This window comes from Schistocerca cancellata, chromosome 5 (genome assembly GCF_023864275.1).
Source record: "Schistocerca cancellata isolate TAMUIC-IGC-003103 chromosome 5, iqSchCanc2.1, whole genome shotgun sequence".
In the NCBI taxonomy this organism is placed as follows: domain Eukaryota; kingdom Metazoa; phylum Arthropoda; class Insecta; order Orthoptera; family Acrididae; genus Schistocerca; species Schistocerca cancellata.
In genome coordinates this window covers 15,547,593-15,570,246 of record NC_064630.1, presented here as the reverse complement: position 1 = coordinate 15,570,246, position 22,654 = coordinate 15,547,593, and the positions used below count along the sequence as shown (strand labels likewise).

Here is a 22,654-nt window from a genome sequence, read left to right as displayed (position 1 = left end):
AGTATTGCCATAAATATCATTAATGATATTACCTTGATCACTGACAAATGGGTGGGGGTATTTCAATAATATTGTCGCCAATCTGTGGAAATTTCCTCGCTTGATCACACCCATTTAGTTTTACAAGATTCACAAACTGAGCTTCATGTGGCGAAGTCCTCATATTTTGAGTTGAAGTAACGAGATGAAATTTATGAGACTCATTCCAACCTTTAATGCAATTCTCAAGTGAAGTTGCACATGATCCATGTGGAACAACTCTAAAAATTTGTCGGAAATATCCGCACAAAACAACAGTTTTCCGTCTAAAAGTTTTATGTTTGTTACATTCGTCTGTACAGAGGTTTCTAAATAATCTGTCTATAAGTTTTAACACTTAAATTGGACACATGGAGAGACATCGTCAATATGTATTGATGAACATCAATTAATTTATTATCTGTAGGTACTGTTTGATGGTATGTTGGGCACTGAATTTTCCAAAACTGGAATGAGCAATTTAAAGGAACTAAGTAAGATTCTACCAACATTTAAAATAGTTCACGCTATGCCAATAAAGGCTGTTGCAATGTAATGAAAATTATGCAAATTTAATTTATGAGTAATTTCAGTTCGTTTGAATATTCTACCACATTTGAGCCACTGGCATGGTCATGAACTTCACGAATAACATGGTCAGTTATAGTATGGCGTTCCCAGTTAGCTCCTTCGTAAAGTTCATTAAACTGTAGCTCTTCGTGGCTGTTGTTATTGTTGTGGTCTTCAGTTCGAAAACTGGTTTGATATAGCTCTCCTTGTTACTCTACCCAGTGCAAGACTTTTCGTCTCTGAATAACCACACTGCAGCCTACATCCTTCTGAATCTGCTTTCTGTATTCATCTCTTGGTCTCCTTCTACGATTTTCACCCCCACACTTCCCTCCAGTAATAAATTAGTAATTCCATGATGTCTCAGAATCGGTCCTACCAACTGATCCCTTCTTCTAGTCGGGCTGTGGCATAGTTTTTTTTTTTCTCCGCAGTTCTATACAGTACCTCCTTATTGGTTACATGATCTGCCCATCTAATCTTCAGCATTGTTCTGTAGCAATACGTTTCAAAACTTCTCTTCATGTCTAAACTGTTTATCGTCCATGTTTCACTTCCATACATGGCTACATTCCATACAAATACTTTCAGAAAAGGCTTACAAACACTCAAATCCCCATTCTATGTTAAAAAAATTTTGTTCTTCAGAAAAGCTTTTCCTGCCATTGCCAATCTGCGTTTTGTAACCTCTCGACTTAGGCCATTGTCAGTTATTTTGCTGCCCAAATAACAAGTCATCAACGTGTCTCGTTTCCTAATGTGATTCCCTTTGCGTCAACTGTTTTAATTCGGCTGCATCCCATTATCCTTGTTTTGCTTCTGTAGATCTCTTATATTCTCCTATCAAGACACTGTCCATTCCTTTCAACTGCTCTGTCAAGTACTTTGCTACCTCTGACAGAACAATGTGACTGTCAAACTTCATGTAGTTCTTATTTCTTCTCTGTGAACTTGAATGCCAAATATTCCGTTGGTTCCCTTTACTACTTGCTTTATGCACAAATCGAATAACATAGGGGAAAGGCTACATCCCTGTCACTCTTTCTCTCTTCCCAATTACTACTTCCTTTTCATGCCCTTCGATTCGTATAACTGCCATCTGGTTTCTGTTCAACTTGTTCATGGACTGGAATTAACATATCTCCTTCAGGAAACTCTGCGATTAGCGTTGAGAAAGGAAATACAACTAAGCGACATGTCAAACAATGACCATTCAAAATATCCTCAATTTCTAAGACTGCTCTCTCGTAAGAAATTTCTTTGTTGTATTACTTTAGGAAATATTCGCAAATAATTTTTCTCAATTCAAGCCACAATGCTAAAGCAACTGCTGATACAGCCAGTGCACAAATTACACCAAATAAATGACAGATTTGCTTTGGGAAATTCAAATCCTTTGCTTCATTTAAGCATTCAAGCAATACCTCAAGCATGAAATGCTTCAATAAATGTATTGTAAACAATTCTATTATAAGTTGTAACATCCCCAAATGAATTAGGACGAGAAACCTGGAATACTAGCATATGTAAATGATGAAGTTCTACTTTCATTGGGGACACTACTTACATGCGTGCAATAATTTTATCTCCACTATGTACTCTCTTCTTCTATTTTTTTCAGCATCGATCAGTATAACGGTAAACATTCGATGATGGAACGGGTTCATTTTACGCAAAGTATGATGGTAACTTTTTTCATGTTGTCAACTGCATCCTCTTAGTGTTCAACTTTGAAGTAAACATTTTGTGCACATAGTACATGAATATCAAGCCTAATGATTCTGTGCGATTGAAAATGCATTGTAAATTTGCAATTACGCCTTACCACTTCACCTTATACGACGTAACCACCATTCACAAAGTTTCACACTTCATCGATCTGAACGTCTTCACTCCCATGTCTTCACTCATGGAGTATCTCTATAGTTGCACTATCATTTCTTTTATATAGATATTTATAAATGCATTTAACACTTTTAGCTGTATTGCAGTCTTTAACATACACATGGCAATTAAATTTAGCAAGTAAATGTGGATTGTATGGCACCAATTGTCAAGTGATTATCCTCGAGCATTAATGCTAACACCATTATCACGCGGTTTGTAGAATGGATATCATTAACTGACTGACGTTTATTAAAGAGAAATCTTTAGCATTTTTTCTTTTTTTTACATTTGCCATCTCTCATACACAAAGAATTTTTGTTAAGTGCACCACATTGTCCATACATCATATATTTAGCAGCATATTCGTATTCTTTACAGTGTATTCGGGTATGTGGAATTTCTTTACATACGATTTTATCACTATCTCAAATGTTTGCTGTTTTATCGATTTCGCATAAAGTGATTAAAATATGCGCATGTGGCAAACCTTCTTTTCTGAAATTCAGTTGTGTAAATGATTGCCTGAAGGTATCAGAGGATTAGCGAGTGTTAATTCAGGAATAGTTTCATGTATTGTTATCAGTATTGAACGACTGATTTTATGATTCATTCATTCTATAGAGACTAGCAGTGTCCATGTCATCAAAATATAAATGTGCATAACATGGTGAATGACCATACGTAGAAGTATCAAAGAATGATGATAATTTTTTTTCGTGTTTTCTACTGCATCCTCTTCGTGTCCTACTTTGATGTATTGCACTACTGATTTTATGGTTCATTCAGCCTATAGAGAATAGCAGTGTCGATGTCATCCAAATATAAATGCGCATAACATGGTGAATGACCATACGTAGAAGTCACTAGACCAACCTATGATAAAAAATATCGTGTATCTGAAAGTGATACACTCCATGTAAAACTGTATCTGAAATTTTGCCCTCAGAACTGACCATGGCAAATGCCGCCTTGTAGAGGCGAGTATTATTGAAATAATTGTTTAATCTGTCTTGAATTCCTGGATCATTTGAATAGCGTCTTTCATAAATTTTCTGTTAACGCCGACAAATTAACTTTTCCTTTATGACAACACAGTGTGAATGTCATCGTACGGTAACCTCTGATACTAAACATTTTGCGTTACAAAATCTGCACTATAAATTCATCAAATCGAAATTCTAACTGTCAAAATTATTTCGAATTAGGCAGATATCATCAGAGCTATGAATATGAAACGTTCGACTTCCTTTTACCACTCTCAAACGGCTACATACATACAAGATTTTTTCCTTTGTGCCCATCTACCGCAAAGAACCTTTCGAATTACACGGTGTGTTCAAAAAGTCTCTCCGCAGTGCCGTACAGTTGATAGCCGTGCGTGCCATATGCCGCAGTGAATACACCGAAATGAAACTCAGTGAAATACAAGTTATTAATTTATTGAATATTCATTTTTACTTACAAATTTTCACATTAAATGTTGTAAGTGTCCCTCCTGTTGTTGAATACACAATTCAATTCGTATAATCATGTTTCCAAACACAGGCTGTAACATTTCTTCTGTAACAGAAGCAGTGAAAGTGGATATTGCAATTTTCAATTCATCGATGGATTTTGGACAGTTTTTATAGACAGTTGCTTTCGCTGCACCCCAGAAGAAAAATTCAGGTGGTATGAGGTCAGGCGATCGTGGAGGCCAAAGTCCCTGTGAAATTACGCGATCACCAAAATTATCAGCAAGCAGTGACATTCAAACGCGAACTGTATGCGCAGTTGCACCATCTTGTTGAAAATAACCGTTCAGTATTTCACTTAACCCAAGTTCTCCTATGAATGGGTTCAGAATATCACTGCAGTATCGTAGTACGTTTATTCGTTGAAAAATGTAGTACCCATAATCCAACGTCTAGAAATTGCAATCCAAACTCCTATTTCCACAGAATGAAGTGGTTCCTCATGAATACACAGTGGATTTGGAGTACTCCACCTACGGGAATTTTGCGAGTTCATGTACCCGGATGAATGAAACCACGCTTCATCAGTGAAAAACGCTTCATTAAGAATATCCCTCCCATTTCGTTGAACGAAATTTTTGAACCATTGACAATAATGCAGTCTCTTGCCATGATCAGTACTTTTCAGTTCTTGCACGACTGTCACTTTGTATCGGAAAAGTTCTGAAGAAGAGAAATTTGTTAACGTCGAGTATAGATTTAAGTGTCAGGAAGACGTTTCTGAAAGTATTTGTATGGAGTGTAGCCATGTATGGAAGTGAAACATGGACGACAAATAGTTTAGACAAGAAGAGAATAGAAGCTTTCGAAATGTGGTGCTACAGAAGAATGCTGAAGATTGGATCACATAACTAATGAGGAGGTATTGAATAGAATTGGGGAGAAGAGGAGTTTGTGGCACAACTTGACCAGAAGAAGGGATCGGTTGGTAGGACATGTTCTGAGGCATCAAGGGATCACCAATTTAGTACTGGAGGGCAGCGTGGAGGGTAAAAATCGTAGAGGGAGACCAAGAGATGAATACACTAAGCAGATTCAGGATGTAGGCTGCAGTAAGTACTGGGAGATGAAGAAGCTTGCACAGGATAGAGTAGCATGGAGAGCTGCATCAAACCAGTTTCAGGACTGAAGACCACAACAACAACAACAACAGATGAAGTTGTGCGAATAAATTCACGCCCACGACCAATCTTCCATTTCTACGACTGTAGTATGTAAGTGCAAATGTTTTCTAGAGGACCCGCTGCAATCGCTGTTGACGATTAAGAGGCCAGATACAGTAGCACCTGGGCTACATTTACCAAATAAAAAACGTATGCCTCAACCCAGGACCGAACCATCGACCTCCTGCAAGCTAACCCAAAACTCTTTCCACTGCACAAACTGTACAATAGGAAAAACGTGTGCTGACGGAGGTAGTTGCCATACCATGTGGCTACAGTGTTGCCAAATTGCCACTCCTTAACGTCCTTTCTCTGCCGGATGTTCTCGCCAAACGAAATTTTGTGAGAGACGTTTTTTTTTTTTTTTATCGCTGGCATGTGAGGAGCCGCGCTGCGAAGCCCGAGTGCGCGAATTTCGCTTCACCCTGTATACTGCCAATCCAAGTGGACCTGGCACACATCCAAGTTATGTGTTAGAGATGAAAATGTTCACTTAAATTATTAATATTTTACGTGTGTTGTAGTAACCGCTCGACCTCCTCCTGAAGTAAACCTAGGCTTGCTACGATACGTAATTTCAGAAGTACCGTAAAGGAGTCTTATAGGGCTGTCACTATTTTCAATATATACAGGACGTTTCTTTGCACCGAACGTATAAGAGTGATAGGTTATGATACAGGGAACAGCTGTTGTTGCCCGCATCTCGTGGTCGTGCGGTAGCGTTCTCGCTTCCCACGCCCGGGTTCCCGGGTTCGATTCCCGGCGGGGGTCAGGGATTTTCTCTGCCTCGTGATGGCTGGGTGTTGTGTGCTGTCCTTAGGTTAGTTAGGTTTAAGTAGTTCTAAGTTCTAGGGGACTTATGACCACAGCAGTTGAGTCCCATAGTGCTCAGAGCCAGCTGTTGTTAGACACACGATGTTTGCTAATTCTTCCCGGCGACGCTATAGGCGTCCTTTTGCATTGGTTATGCCCTTCAGAGGCAGTAGGCTGTGGACATTTTGTGGCGTATATATGTCTTGTGTGTTGTCTACAGTCTAGTCATTACTCTGCGTAAAAATGGGTAGGCCCAGGAAAACTAAAGTTGCTGACTCGCTTCTAAAATATCTTTCTCCGCAAGGAGACACTCATTCTTAATGGTTTTGTTTAAATCACTTTATCTGTCTACTAGGGTAGTTAGTGCAAACACACCTGGTTAGTAGACTCTGCCACTTCGGTGAAATTTTGCCCCCAAAACTTCATCAGCCTGCCCCAAAACTGTATCAACTTGCTCTGTAATTGTAGAAACTTGTCCCAAAACTGTAACAATACGCCCCAAAAATGTATCAGCTTGCTGAAAAACTGTAACAATTTTCTCTGGGCTCCTCCATGCTATAGCAAAACAATAACAGGCAACATTACAGCAATATTGTAACAAAGTGCCCTTCATATATTAAACTGCCCAAAATCTCTAACAAATTGCCCATGTCACAGGAAAACTGTAACAAACTGGTACCCATGTACAGGTCATTCCTTACATATACACTGTATTACAAAGTAATACCAAAGAACCGCTAGTGTTGGCGCGAAACGTCAGTGGACACTTTGCCTCTAACAAATGTTGATTCCCGTGATGCGATCCAACAACTGTAGACGCTTTGCAACACTCTACATCAGTCAGCTATTACAAAACATTGGAAGTCGCATGAAGGTGTACGCAGATGGCGTTAGTTTCTGTGAGAAGAAGGTTGCCATGCCACAGGAATGTTCCGAATTGCATGAAGACCAGCGGAGCTTGTTGCAGATAGCGGTAGTGGACTTACAAGGTAAATAAATTAAATTTATTGGCCTGTAATTGAAAAAGTGTCATGATGATCTCTCCCCATCCAGATGTCCGGGAGGGGACTGCCAAGAAGGAGGTGACCATCAGAAAGAGGTTGAACAACCAAAGAAAAGATGACGTTCTACGAATCGGGGCGTGGAATGTCAGCGGTTTGAACGTCGTACAACAGCTAGAAAATTGGAAAATGGAAACCCAGAGGCTAAGTCTAGATGTAGTGAAGGTCAGTGAAGTGAAATGGAAAAAATACAAGGATTCCTGGTCAGTTGAGTATAAGGTAACACCAACACCAGCAAAAATGGTACAACGGTAGCAGCATTCGTTATCAATTGAAAGTTAGGGTAGAGAGTAAGTTGCTGTGAACAGTTCAGTGACAGCGTTCTTTTCATCAGAATCGAGAGCAAACCAACACCGACAACAATAGTTCAGGTATACGAGCCGACGTCACAAGCAGAGCATAGAGAAAGCATATCAGGATATTCAGTGGGTAATTCAGTATGTAAACTGAAATGAAAATTTAACAGCCATGGGGATTGGAATGCGGTGGTAGGGGATAGGAATCGGAGAAAGGATTATTGGAGAATATGAGTTTGGTACTAGGAATAAGAGAGGAGAAGGAGTAACTGAACTCTGCAATAGATTTCAGTGAGCAATAGCGAATCTTCTGTTCAAGAACCACAAGAGGAGGAAGTATGGGGAAAGATTTCAGTTAGATTACATCAGGGTCAGGCAGAGATTGCCAAATCAGATATTGGATTGTAAGGCTTACCCAGGAGCAGATATAGACTCAGATTACAATTTGGTAATGATGAAGAGTAGGCTGAAGTTTAAGGGACTAGTCAAGAAGGATCAGTGCACAAAGAAGTGGGATACGGAAGTGCTAAGGAATGAGGAGATACGCTTGAAGTTCATTCAGGCTATAGACATTGTGATAATGGATCGCTCAGTATGCAGTACAGTTGAAGAGGAGTAGAGAGCCCTAAAAAGGGCAATCATAGAAGTTGGAAAGAAAAATATAGTTACAAACTAGGTAATTGTGGATAAACCGTGCGTAACAGAATAAATACTTCAGATGATTGATGAAAGAAGGAAGTACAAAACCGTTCAGGGAAACTCAGGAATACAGAAATAAAAGTCACTTAGGAATGAAATAAATAGGAAGTGCAAGGAAGCTAATGCGAAATGGATACATGAATTGAAAATTAGGTGGGCTGATAAGGTAAAGAATGAGCACTTTCTCCGCAGAATCAACGAGGAGAGGAATATACGACAAACACTGGGAAGAAGAAGGGACAGGATTGAAGGACATCTGTTAAAACATCAGGGAATAACTTCCACGGTACTAGAGGGGGCTGTAGAGGGTAAAAAGTGAAGAGGAAGAGAGGGATTGGAATTCATCCAGCAAATTGTCGAGGACGCAGATTGCAATTCCTACTGTGAGATGAAAAGGTTGGCGGAGGATTCGTGCCGGGCCGCATCAAACCAGTCAGAAGACTAATGACTCCGAAAAAAAAGAAAAAGAGAGAGAAAGAGAGAGAGGAAGACGAAGACATCAATGACTTTTTAATTCCGCTTTTGGCGATCAACGACTGGAAAAAGTGAAAACTATAAAACGTCTTTGAGTAACAGTCCAGAGCGTCCACATCGAAAAGGTTGTAGAAAGAGCAAATGCCAGACTGAGAATCGCTGGAGGAATCTTAACCAAAGATACTTCGTCCACGATTCAAGTAGCTTACAAAAGACTAGTTGGATCGATTGTTGAACGTAGCTTATCCGTCGGGGACCATTTAGAAGCTGAATTAATAGAACAGCTAGAGAAGATCCAGCAAAGAGCGGTACGACTCTTCACAGGATCGTTTAGCCCCACAAGAGAGGCCTCGACGAGACAGGGAAATCAGAGGTCGTGCGCAGATTCGACAGCGGTTCTTCTTAGGCACCGTTCGCGAATGCACCAGGGACGGAGGGAAATGTTGGTACCACTAGATGTACGTCCGCGACAAACCGTCAGGTGGTGCGCGCAGTACGAGGTGCATTCAAGTTCTAAGACCTCCGATTTTTTTTCTCCGGACTGGAAAGAGATAGAAACATGCGCATTGTTTTAAAATGAGGCCGCGTTCCTTGTCAATACATCCCAGAGATGGTAGCACCGTACGGCAGATGTAATTTTACCGCCAGCGGTGAGAATGAGAACTGTTTTAAATATTTAAAATGGCGACGTTTTGCTTACTTGAACAGCGTGCAATCATTCGTTTTCTGAATTTGCGTGGCGTGAAACCAATTGAAATTCATCGACAGTTGAAGGAGACATGTGGTGATGGAGTTATGGATGTGTCGAAAGTGCGTTCGTGGGTGCGACAGTTTAATGAAGGCAGAACATCGTGTGACAACAAACCGAAACAACCTCGGACTCGCACAAGCCGGTCTGACGACATGATCGAGAAAGTGGAGAGAATTGTTTTGGGGGATTGCCGAATGACTGTTGAACAGATCGCCTACAGAGTTGGCATGTCTGTGGGTTCTGTGCACACAATCCTGCATGACGACCCGAAAATGCGGAAAGTGTCATCCAGATTGGTGCCACGAATGCTGACGGACGACCACATGGCTGCCCGTGTGGCATGTTGCCAAGCAATGTTGACGCGCGACGACAGCATGAATGGGACTTTCTTTCCGTCGGTTGTGACAATGGATGAGACGTGGATGCCATTTTTCAATCCAGAAACAAAGCGCCAGTCAGCTCAATGGAAGCACACAGATTCACCGCCACCAAAAAAATTTCGGGTAACCGCCAGTGCTGAAAAAATGATGGTGTCCATGTTCTGGGACAGCGAGGGCGTAATCCTTACCCATTGCGTTCCAAAGGGCACTACGGTAACACGTGCATCCTACGAAAATGTTTTGAAGAACAAATTCCGTCCTGCACTGCAACAAAAACGTCGGGGAAGGGCTGCGCGTGTGCTGTTTCACCAAGACAACGCACCCGCACATCGAGCTAACGTTACGCAACAGTTTCTTCATGATAACAACTTTGAAGTGATTCCTCATGCTCCCTGCTCACCTGAACTGGCTCCTAGTGACTCTAGGCTTTTTACAACAATGAAAGACACTCTCCGTGGCCGCACATTCACCAGCCGTGCTGCTATTGCCTCAGCGATTTTCCAGTGGTCAAAACAGACTCCTAAAGGAGCCTTCGCCGCTGCCATGGAATCATGGCGTCAGCGTTGTGAAAAATGTGTACGTCTGCAGGGTAATTACGTCGAGAAGTAACGCCAGTTTCATCGATTTCGGGTGAGTAGTTAATTAGAAAAAAAATCGGAGGCCTTAGAACTTGAATGCACCTCGTACAGATGCAGAGGCGGGACAACATCCAGTGACGCAACGCTTCCAACTATTTTTCCTCGGTGACAAGACAGGACAACAATATTTAAACTGTCCTCGGGTGTACTTACAGAGGCTTCAGCCCAATCCGTACAACGAACTAAGCAATGCGCATTACACCTCCTGAATCCTCTTAGACCAAACCGTCAAGGAAAAGAAGATGCGTACAGGAAAAGTTTTCCGACACTGTTAGGAAACTTGTGCTCTTGCAATAGTGCTTAACTTCAACCACTTGAATAACACGTAGTTTATTGTTCCTAGGTCCAGTAGGTGTCGAAACGGGTTACGAAGTGACGTAGTCTCCTGTTTGCTTCTAACGCAGCTAACGTACTGTGTGTATTCCTCGTTAAAATATTCAGTATATTTCTGCTCTGAAGCGCATATGTTGCCTCATCCATACGTGCCGGCTTCTGTCGCGGAATGAAAACTATTGGTTCAGCATCTTCTGTACTCATTAAACTACTTCTACACCTGAAGCCCAAGTGTTGTCAATAAGCACCTTTCCTATACGCCAGGCCCGTGTCTGCCACAAAAGGTATTTTGCCGATCTCGCGACTTTTTGTAATTTCTTCTTCACATCTATGTGCTGTTGGAATAATAAACCAATTATTCTTTATAGTCCATTACTTTCCTGTCATTAACATTTTCACGCACATTCAAACCTTTCATTTCACTTTTCACTACTGCGTCAATAACACTCGGTTCCTTGAGTATGTAGATACTGTGACCATTACAGGTGTTATATCAGAAATAGAAATCTTAAGTGGCTCCGGAAAGGCTCAAAATCATGAAAAGTTCAATTTTTACTTTTTTGCGTTTTCTGAATCTGCAGACTATTACCTTTTAATAGATATATAATTTATTCAATTCCGAAGACTACAACTATTTTTAAATTTTTTTTGAAATGTGTTCTACATGGGCGTGACCCACTGTGGCGCTATTAAACTGCTGTCAAATGGTGTTATTATTAACGTCCGTGTTCATCAGGTACATTTTAGTGATGTGAGATAAAGTATGTGTTGTGGCTAACCTGTGATGGTTCAATATATATCGCTGGTGTGATTGTCGATTGTTTCATGTTTATTTACTCTGTCGTTATCTCGAAAATATTCGTAATTAATTCTGTTTCTTGAGTCTCTGTTTTGTTGAAGTATAATAATGAGTGGTGTGTATGATGCTGTTGCGACTTTCAATGATGGCAACATTGTAAGGTGCAAGGTATTTAGAAATATGGGAATGAAGATAGGTTCTAACATAGTACGAGCAATGCTTGCTTTAGACAAGGAACGCCTTCGGGCTGCAGACAGGGCTGTAAAGAGTCTAGAAATACAAGCAAGAGTAAACAGGAGGAGGAACAAGAGGAAGCTGGAGGAGGAGTTTGCAGAGGATGAAGATAATCCATCCTATGGACCTGGAATGCACTAAAAAGTTAATCCAATCTTTGTCGCTCGATTCCCAAAACTTTTATTTTCTCATACTAATTACATGTTTTCTAAGGATCTTCCAAACATATTTGTTTCAAACTTTCAGTAAATGTTACACAGTACCTTCTGCATAATTTAACACAGCCTTTTACCAAGAAACTGTATATTTTTGAATATATAAATAAAAAATTGCAAAAAATGTTGTGAATTTTCATTACAATTGAAAAAAAATCATCTTTAATAACTGAACTAAAATTTTGTAAAATCCCTGTGTTAAGTTGTAGCCCATATTCCAATAAATAATCTGTAAAAAGTTCAACTTCCTACCTCAAATACTTTGTGAGGAAAGATGTAATTTATAAGCGTTATTTTAACATTGCAAGTATAGGGCGTCCCGGAGCCCCTTAAAGGAATTTGTATTTAGATTGACGGGTGCGCACCTCCGTATAGTGTGGGTACTAACGTACGCGACTACTCTGCGGCTCAGCGCTGAGGTATTCAGTTCTAATTATGAAGGCAAAAAAAAATATTTAGTCGACTGGGGGGCGGGGGGGGGGGGGGGAGTGCAGGAGGGGAGAGATACGCGACGACGTAACAGTTCTAACATCAGACTTTTTCCCCATTGCCGTGGGTTAAATACCAAATCTCACTGGTGATGACCCGTCCATGGGACAGAGACGTTCAGCTCTGCGATATCTGGGTGCCATTCGAGCAGAGAGAAACTGTGCCCCTGCCGAATTCACCTGCTGCATTGTTTCATCTTTGTCACCGTCATCACGAACACAATACAACACCAAGCACGACCTCATCGTATTATTCACAGTTAACACCTTTGATACGCAAGCTGCTCAAGTGACGTCAGCTACAAATACTTTACCGTCTCCCTGAACTAAATGAGTAAGTAAAGAGACAAACGTAGTTAGGACGTGTGACACATCCTTTCTCGCTCTCGACGGCATTGCAGTCCCTTACAGACCTCGTAGACGGAAGCTGTCTCCCTGTTCACGATCGACCTTGACCAGCGCGCTACTGGCGAGACGCTATTTGGCAGAGTCATCCCTCAAGAGGGATGAGTGTTTGCTTTTCGACACACACGCAGTTGTGCTCTCTGTAATGGTCTGTTTCCATTAGCAAAGGAGCCTGACGCCATACTGTGAAGCTCGATATCCTACTCTTTCTAGCAACAGCACTGATAATGTTGGCTGAAGGCTCTGGCTTGGACACGAGATGGCCATATGAACAATTCCCATCCGATTAGCTGACTTTGCGAAAGCAAATGGACCTTGAACGTAATAAAGGCCATCTTCTAGCAATTAATTCCGTTGCTTGAAGGAGACACCCGAAATACGGAATTTGAAGACATTCAGAGTTTTGTTGTCAACGTCATGACTTAGTCTGTTAATTACAATAGAAATAATATATTAATTACAACACAAGTGTTGGTACCCATAAGCCGTTAACGTAAAATGGTGGAGTTAATCGTCGTAAATTATTTAATATTATTGCAACTGAATCTCATAGGTAAAGTGAACTATTAAATCTTTAAACAAAACTTGCAGTGTCAAAGAAACCATGCTATTAACGAAAAAGCGAATTTACAAAAACAAAAAGGAAATGACAGAGGACCAGTGACTGCACACGCCACGTTCGACTACAACTAATTACAGTGCAAAAGGGGCAGGAAGCCGCTGAGGGTATTACGACAATGGAAGTGATACGAGCCTGACTAAAAAATTACTGCCTTTTTAGTATACTTTATAGGAAAAAATAAAAAAATAATAATTAAAATTGTTTTAATGTTATTCGAAAGTTTGTGAAAATAGTATAACGAAGTTAGGCTTGTTTTTGTTGTATGAAGCTGGTATCTGCGCAGACACCATTGTTGTTGTCAGTGAACCCTGCCACAAAAAGAGCGGTAACGTGCTGAGAACGGAGGAAGTATTGTGTCGAATGCCAAGTGGGAATGTCATTCAAAGTGTTATTTGTGTAGGTTGGTAATGAATCAATGTAACTGGGAAATACTCAATTGCAAAATTGGCTACACTGTTGGCTGATGTTTTGTTCGCTCTGTGCATTTTATGCGTAAGTGCCAATCTGAATCGTGTTGTTTTAATTTAAGAATACGGTAAACAAATGTGCAATTCCGTTTCATTAAGCAAAAGTCCAGTTGTAAAGTATACCTTAATCTGCTTCTGTTGAGGCTAATTGCAGATGCACGAATTTGTGGGGTGAATAGGAACAGTAACTGTGAGCGTTTCTTCAGGAAGAGACCTAGAATTTTATGGAGATGAAAAACCATCTGGCACTGGTCTCAACCCAAGAGATTATTCTGTGATTAAACTACGTGGAAAAAGTAAGATGTGGTTTAGACTGTACCCATATAAAACTGGATATTCAGAAGGAAAAGGTTATTTTTCTTTTTTTTCTTTTTTTTTTGAGAAAACAAGGGTAATTACACTCGTTTATGTTAAAAGACGAAGAGTAATTTTTTTTAGTGAAAGTGATATTTTTGGAAAGCTCTTCGTTACTTCTGGAGGTACGACTTGCAGATTCAACGACATCATTTTCAAACGTGATGCCTGTGACTTAACTACATTAAGCAACAAAACAAGTTCATCAGTTTAGTGTTACAATAAAATAATTAGAGCTATAACAATTTTTATTAGGAGAACAGAATAAAAACCACAACTGATGAAATGTTTTTAGTTTTTGTATTGAACGAAGCTTTTTTTGAACTAAAGTAGTTAAATTTCGTTTCTTATTTTCCTAGATCTTGACATATCCCTATTCACCCCAAAGGCCAATAACCAGAAAAAATAATAAGATTAACAGTGCTGTTTCTACTCAACCGATTTATTGGGTGGATAGAAGCACGAAATTTTTATTTTTTATGTTATAAAAGCATGAGCTAGGTCCAGAATCTAAGTTTAAGTGTGTGTGTGTGTGTGTGTGTGTGTGTGTGTGTGTGTGTGTGTGTGTGTGTGTGATCGTAAACTACTAGACCGACTTCAACCAAACTTTGTACACATGTCCCTTAATATCGGAGAACAGTTGCTATTGCGGTAAGAATCACCTAAATACCATAGTTCAGGAGCAGTGACGTCATAAACAATGCCACATCATGAATGACGTTTAAATTTACTATTTCTGTACTGCTAACTCTGTTCGCGATAAATTTCGCAGATGGTTTTCACAAATGCTGCTAAAGGCACCTACAAAATCATATCATGGTACCACAGGCGGCTCGGGAAGGATCACGTCATAAACACTTAGAAGCGTCAAAACATGAAGTTTAAATTTATTGCTTCTTTGCTACTAACTCTCTTCGCAACACATTTTCAGACAGTTTCAAAATATGCCGGCGAATGTACGTACACAAATGTATCGTTGTGTGACACACAGTTCAAGATATATGACGTCATAAACACTGATATGCGTGAAAAAATGCCGCATCGTTCATGAAGTTTTAATACATTTATTCTTTAGTGCTCAGACACACCAAGAGTGGAGTCAACTCAAGGAAATCCCTGACACCTGGCAGCGCTTTCGACAGTTTTCAAACGAAAAGCGCAAACGGCAGTAGGCAGGAATCACCAGCTACAGGGCTACGAAGAGATGTTGCCATGAACACGTTTACAAAATCGCACTGTAGACATGGGAAGAAGCTGCGCCCAGTTCACAGAAAAATGTGCGAGATACTACATTACAAAGTTCAGTTTTTTTTCGTTTCTAATAGAAAATTGGCGAAATGATTAGCTAGGCAATTCCAGGATTCCAGAGTGAGATTTTCACTCTGCAGCGGAGTGTGCGCTGATATGAAACTTCCTGGCAGATTAAGGTCCCGAGTTCGAGTCTCGGTCGGTGCACACAGTTTTAATCTGCCAGGAAGTTTCAATCCCAGGATTGTCAGCTAGTCCCATGTAATTCTGATTTTCGTATTTGTTTTTAAAATGGTTAATTCTTTCTTTTGAGGTTGAAAACCGTTTCCAATCACGACATTTCGCAGTACTCATACGACTTGTGTGTCTTGAGGTCGAAATATGTGACAAAAAACATTTTGATTTTGTTATAATATACTGTCACTCCGGTCAGTTTTCGCTATTAAATATGGTACACTCAGTCTAATGACGACATGACACAACTGCGTACACACAGGTCCTATGATAAATCCAGTCGTTGTTTAGGTATCCAGAATGTCGTGTTGAGTTTCACCCTTGGTTTGTACTACTGACCAGTTGCCATGTTGTTGTTGTTGTGGTCTTCAGTCCTGAGACTGGTTTGATGCAGCTCTCCATGCTACTCTATCCTGTGCAAGCTTCTTCATCTCCCAGTACCTACTGCAACCTACATCCTTCTGAATCTGCTTAGTGTATTCATCTCTTGGTCTCCCACTACGATTCTTACCCTCCACGCTGCCCTCCAATACTAAATTGGTGATCCCTTGATGCCTCAGAACATGTCCTACCAACCGATCCCTTCTTCTGGTCAAGTTGTGCCACAAATTTCTCTTCTCCCCAATCCTAATCAATACCTCCTCATTAGTTATGTGATCTACCCATCTAATCTTCAACATTCTTCTGGAGTACCACATTTCGAAAGCTTCTATTCTCTTCTTGTCCAAACTATTTATCGTCCATGTTTCACGTCCATACATGGCTACACTCCATACAAATACTTTCAGAAACGACTTCCTGACACTTAAATCAATACTCTATGTTAACTAATTTCTCTTCTTCAGAAACGCTTTCTTTGCCATTGCCAGTCTACATTTTATATCCTCTCTACTTCGACCATCATCAGTTATTTTGCTGCCCAAATAGCAAAACTCCTTTACTACTTTAAGTGTCTCATTTTCCAATCTAATTCCCTCAGCATCCCCCGAGTTAATTCGACTACATTCCATTATCCTCGTTTTGCTTTTGTTGATGTTCATCTTAATCCTCCCTTCAAGACACCATCCATTCCGTTCAACTGCTCCTCCAAGTCCTTTGCTGTCTCTGACAGAATTACAATGTCATCGGCAAACCTCAAGGTTTTTATTTCTTCTCCATGGATTTTAATACCTACTCCGAATTTTTCTTTTGTTTCCTTTACTGCTTGCTCAATATACAGATTGAATAACACCGGGGAGAGGCTACAACCCTGTCTTACTCCCTTCCCAACCACTGCTTCCCTTTCATGTCCCTCGACTCTTATAACTGCCATCTGGTTTCTGTACAAATTGTATATAGCCTTTCGCTCTCTGTATTCTACCCCTGCCACCTATAGAATTGCCATATCCTCTGCAAACCTGGGGACAGCGTACGGTCTGACGTTCTCGACTACTGCACACACACACACACAGAGAGAGAGAGATACTAGTGGAGAGGATGTGAGTGACTCACCGTAGAGTTGGCGGGCAGAGACCTCGGCGAGCGCGACGACCAGCAGCAGCAGCAGCAGCCGTGGGCGGCCGGCCATGGCGCGCGGTGCGGCAGCGTGGCCTAGGCTAGAGCAGAAGCTAGGCTACGCTAGGCTAGACTCGGCGACGCCGCACCGTCCCCTGATGTCGCGGGCACGCCGGACTGCACCTCTCTCGTGGCCCGGGCGCAGCGCAGCAAGTAGCCACCACCAGCAGCAGCAGCAGCAAGTAGCCACACGCGGGAGCGGCGGCGACGACTGCACTGGCGGGAGCTGCCCGCGGCGCGCCTTTATACGCAGCGCGCGGCCGCCGGCCGCTGCCGCCGCTCCTCGCCGGACACTGGTCGGCCGCCTCCCGCCCTTTCTGCGTTCCGTACGGACCGTGTACGAAACGCACCGGTGCCCGAAACTTCGACGAAAGCTACCTTCACAGTACGTGACAATACCAAGAAACGTAGCTCGACAATACTTGGACCACACACAGAAACAACTCCTACAGCGAGCCAGGGGTGGATTAATGAAGTTTTGTGGGTGGTGGCGGTTGCCTAGAAGAGAAAGAAGACCCAGAGATCCTCTCCTTGAGAGTTAAAGGAATAAAGCTGTGTTGATACCTAAGGGGGGGGGGGGGGGGTGTAGCACGTCAAACGGGCCGACTTGGAGCAGGAGAGGAGCCACAGGACATTTTAATTTCCACTGTCTATATACTTTTACAAGTAAATTCATAAAACTTTGTCAGCATCCCAGAAAGGATTCAGGATTCACACTCGTAGCATCGGAAGTTCAAAGTAACAAAATAATTTTTTTTACATGTGAAATTTCATCATTTTTTCACTTACTGTTGGCTGCATTTGTTGCTATAGGTACACCTTTCTTCATAAGTTAGAGAGATTCTTTGATGAATTTCGCACAGCAAACAAACCATACTTACAGGTCTATGAAACTCTAGAATTTTCCAAATCTATTAAAACCTGTGGTAAAAATTGAGATAATTAACTACAAAATTTGAATGTTTTCTAAACATAAAAGTTTAAAACGTAACAGCTCATTCATTTTTTCATAAATTAAATAGATTCAAGAGTTTCAGACACCATAAGTACGGTTTGTATGCTGTGCAAAATTCATCGAACAGTCTTACTTGCCGGCCGGAGTGGCCGTGCGGTTCTAGGCGCTACAGTCTGGAGCCGAGGGACCGCTCCGGTCGCAGGTTCGAATCCTGCCTCGGGCATGGATGTGTGTGATGTCCTTAGCTTAGTTAGGTTTAATTAGTTCTACGTTCTAGGCGACTGATGACCTCAGAAGTTAAGTCACATAGTGCTCAGAGCCAGTCTTACTTATGAAGAAAAGTGTACCTATAGCAACAAATGCAGCCAATAGTAAGTGAAAAAATGATGAAATTTCACATGTAAAAAAAATTATTTTGTTACGTTTTTGAACTTCCGATGCTACGAGTGTGAATCCTGAATCCTTTCTGGGCATGCTGACAAAGTTTTATGAATTTACTTGTAAAAGTATAGACAGTGGAAATTAAAATGTCCTGTGGTGCCTCTCCTGCTCCAAGTCGGTCCGTTTGACGTCCTACCCCCACTTAAAAATGTCAAAGAATTTGCAAAAATGTTTTAATTTAGGGAGAAAAAATTTTAAATTTCTTGAAATGTGTATCATACACAACCTCTTTCTCAGTAACTTCTTTTACATAAAAGTTATCACACAGCAACTAGCTCATAAGGGTTTTGTTAACACAGACTTGATGAGCAAATTAAAAGCAAATAAACTAAAATAAACTAGAATAAAATACTTTTAAACCTATAGTTCTTAATTTGTTGAAAGTTATATTTTTACCAGTTTAGTTTATATATATATATATATATATATATATATATATATATATATAATTTTGAAAATTATTATTGTAAAGCGTGCTGCTGTGGCAGATCGGGAAGCCATCCTAATATTCGGCGTCCAGAATTCGAACATAAAGCTTGGCTTATTCGTGAAATCAGATAAATATTCGTATTACAGGTATCAGTTGCGGTCTTTCAAATAGAATTTCAGTTTTAATATTAATATAACTTTGCTTCACTTTTACGGTAACTCTCTTTATAGTGATTTTTGCAAAGCCTGAAAGGAACAATGGCTCTCGTAAGTAAAACAATTAAAATGTTATTTTGTTGCTTACAGCCGCGGAAAAGGAAACATCAGACTTCGATATATGAAACATACAGGTTGCTGGTCTAAAAGGACACACATTATAACACGAAACAGCTAATAAAATGTTATTTAACGGACATTATCCTTTATCAGTTATCTTCGCCATGATTGCTGCGAAATATTACTACACAAATACAAATTGTATATGACGCAAGCAGTCAGGTTCGGTGTACCGTCATTTTAAATAAAACACCGACACTTTTGATGACTTACTTTATCAACTAAATAACTGTACAGCTTCTGGTAGATTACGATAAGATGTTCCTCTCCAAACTCTAACAGACAGAACAGAAGAAGAATAATTGAAAGTTTTTGTCTCTTGTTTTAAAAATAAAAATTATCTGAGATATTATCTCTTACGTCTGTCACATGTATATAAGTTAATTCCTTGCCGCTACTCAGCATATTTATTCCATACAGAATTTTTGCTGTGCAGCATTAGCCGAGCGGTCTAAGACGCTGCAGTCATGGGCTGTGCGGCTGGTCCCTGCGGAGATTCGAGTCCTCCCTCGGGCGTGGGTGTGTGTGTTTGTCCTTAGGATAATTTAGGTTAAGTAGTGTGTAAGCTTAGGGACTGATGACCTTAGCAGTAAAGTGCCATAAGATTTCACACACATTTGAACATTTGAACAGAATTTTTCATTTCCCTTCGAAAACCTATTGCAAGCAGCAGGGAGAGCACAAGCGATTGGTACGGGTAGTACATTCTCTCGCGGGCGCAGAAAGTAAGGTGCCCAGGGGAATACTGAATTAAATAACTAAATCTACTGACCAAGACTCTAAATTCGCGAGCTCAACTTTGACGCAGATTGCAAAAATTAGCATTTGATTTTAATTTAGTTTTAACCCTCGGAGGGGGAGATCGCCCCCTCCCCTGGTTTAATCCGCCCTTGCAGTTAACTAGAGAAGCTAACTGAGAGAAGTCCACAGTAATATGAACAGGAATTGCACTCGTATTGAAAGACGACAATTACACTGAAGTCACCGCTCCTGCTCGTTGCAGAAGAGAGGACATGCACCTTAATAGTGTGTGTGATGACCACAGACGGCAAAGAATGCTCCGCAAAGTGCTTCCACGCCGCCCACCAGGTTGGTAAAGAGTTCTTGTGGCAGGCCGTCGCAGTCGCCTGCCACGCCCCCAACCCTCCACTTGACAGCTGCCCGACGGTCTTTCGCGCACATGTGCTTGCCGCAGCATGTCTCCTCAACGCATCCCACATGTACTCCATGGGAACTAAGCTGGGGGAAACGTGCAGGCTAGTCCACTCGCCGAATATCTTCCGGTCCCATGCGCTCCCCCATCTGCGCTGACAGATGCTGTACCGTTTTATCATCCACTACCATCCGTAACAGTGCACCCCCGAATCAAAGAAGCTGGTAAGTCAGCGAGCCCAAGTTACATTATGCCTCCCCACACAATAGGACCTGGACCACCAAACCGATCACCTTCGACAATGTTCTTGGCTGCGTTACGTCTGACCACCTCTCGCCATATGAGGGTATGTCCAGCATTGTCGAATATGATTTAGCTACAAAATAGCAGGTCAGCAACTGGAAGCAGTTAATACCATAAATTATCTGGGAGTACGCATTAGGAGTGATTTAAAATGGAATGATCATATAATGTTGAGCGCCGGTAAAGCAGATGCCAGACTGAGATTCATTGGAAGAATCCTAAGGAAATGCAATCCCAAAACAAAGGAAGTAGGTTGCAGTACGCTTGTTCGCCCACTGCTTGAATACTGCTCAGCAGTGTGGGATCCGTACCAGGTAGGGTTGATAGAAGATATAGAGAAGATCCAACGGGGAGCAGCGCGCTTCGTTACAGGATCATTCAGTAATCGCGAAAGCGTTACGGAGATGATAGATAAATTCCAGTGGAAGACTCTGCAGGAGAGACGCTCAGCAGCTCGGTACGGGCTTTTGTCAAAGTTTCGAGAACATACCTTCACCGAAGAGTCAAGCAGTATATTGCTCCCTCCTACGTATATCTCGCGAAGAGACCATGAGGATAAAATCAGAGAGATTAGAGCCCACACAGAGGCATACCGACAATCCTTCTTTCCACGAACAATACGAGACTGGAATGGAAGGGAGAGCCGATAGAGGTACTCAAGGTACCCTCCGCCACACACCGTCAGGTGGCTTGCGGAGTATGGATGTAGATGTAGATGTAGCTGATAGCTGTGTTGCTCCACTTGTTGTGGTGTGAGGAGGCATAATGGTGCATGTACGTCCCGATCTCCAAAGGCGGTACACCCATCGGTAAACGTTATTGTGAAACTGTACTCCTTCCCCATCTGGGTCTTTTCAGCAGTGCGTTTGTCCCTGACGTCGTTTTCATGGATGACAATGGGAACCGCATCAAACAGCACACGTGGAGGAGCTCTTGCAACGAGAGCATATACTGCGAATAGAGTGTTCAGCTCGTTCCTTCGATTCAAATCCCATCAAGCACGTCTGCAATGCACTAGGGGGGCCTACTGCAGCGCGACCACGTGTCCAACGACAATCCAGCAGATGTCAACCTCGCTGGTGGAGGAACAGAACCCCCTACCACACGAAGCTAGCGGCCAGCATGGAAGCACCTTGCAGAGCATGCATTACTGTCTGTGGTGATAACACACACTATTACGAACAATGTACCCCCTTTTGTAATGTCCAGCGGACCATCATAAATCGCGGTGACTTCAGTGCAGTTACACTATTTCAGTTAAAGTGTCAGTTCCGTTCCTCCCATTCCGTATTTCTTTCGGTTACATTCTCTACTGCACTGTACTACACTCAAGCGCCAAACAAGCAGCTGTACGATTGCGTATTCAATGCGTATATGTAAACAGGCAGAATACGGCGCTGCGGTCGGCAACTCCTGCATAAGGCAACAAGTGTCTGGCGCACTTGTTAGATCGGTTATTGTTCATATCAATGGCGGGTTATCAAGATTTAGGTAAATTTTAAAAGTGGTGCTACAGTCGACGCACGAGCGGTGGGACACAGCATCTCCGAGGTAGCGATGAAGTGGGGATTTTCCCGTACGACCATTTCACGAGTGTACCGTGAATATCAGGAATCCGGTAAAACATCAAATCTCCGACATCGCTGCGGCTGGAGTAAGATCCTGCAAGAACGGGACCAACGACGACTGAAGAGAATCATTCAACGTGACAGAAGTGCAACCGTTTCGTAAATTGTTGCAGATTTCAATGCTGGGCCATCAACAAGTGTCAGCGTGCGAACAATTCAACGAAACATCATCGATGTCGGTTTTCAAAGCCG

At 41.6% G+C, this 22,654-nt stretch overlaps 1 protein-coding gene across 1 annotated transcript in view; it reads right to left on the bottom strand.

Annotated features, from left to right (window-relative positions):
- Positions 1–17,230, bottom strand: part of LOC126187756 (serine protease snake-like) — a 198,545-nt gene extending 181,315 nt beyond the window's left edge. The window contains exon 1 of the mRNA XM_049929016.1: positions 17,155–17,230. Coding sequence (XP_049784973.1) covers positions 17,155–17,230 — 76 coding nt within the window. The remainder of the gene's footprint in view (positions 1–17,154) is intronic.
- Positions 17,231–22,654: the final 5,424 nt, after the last annotated feature.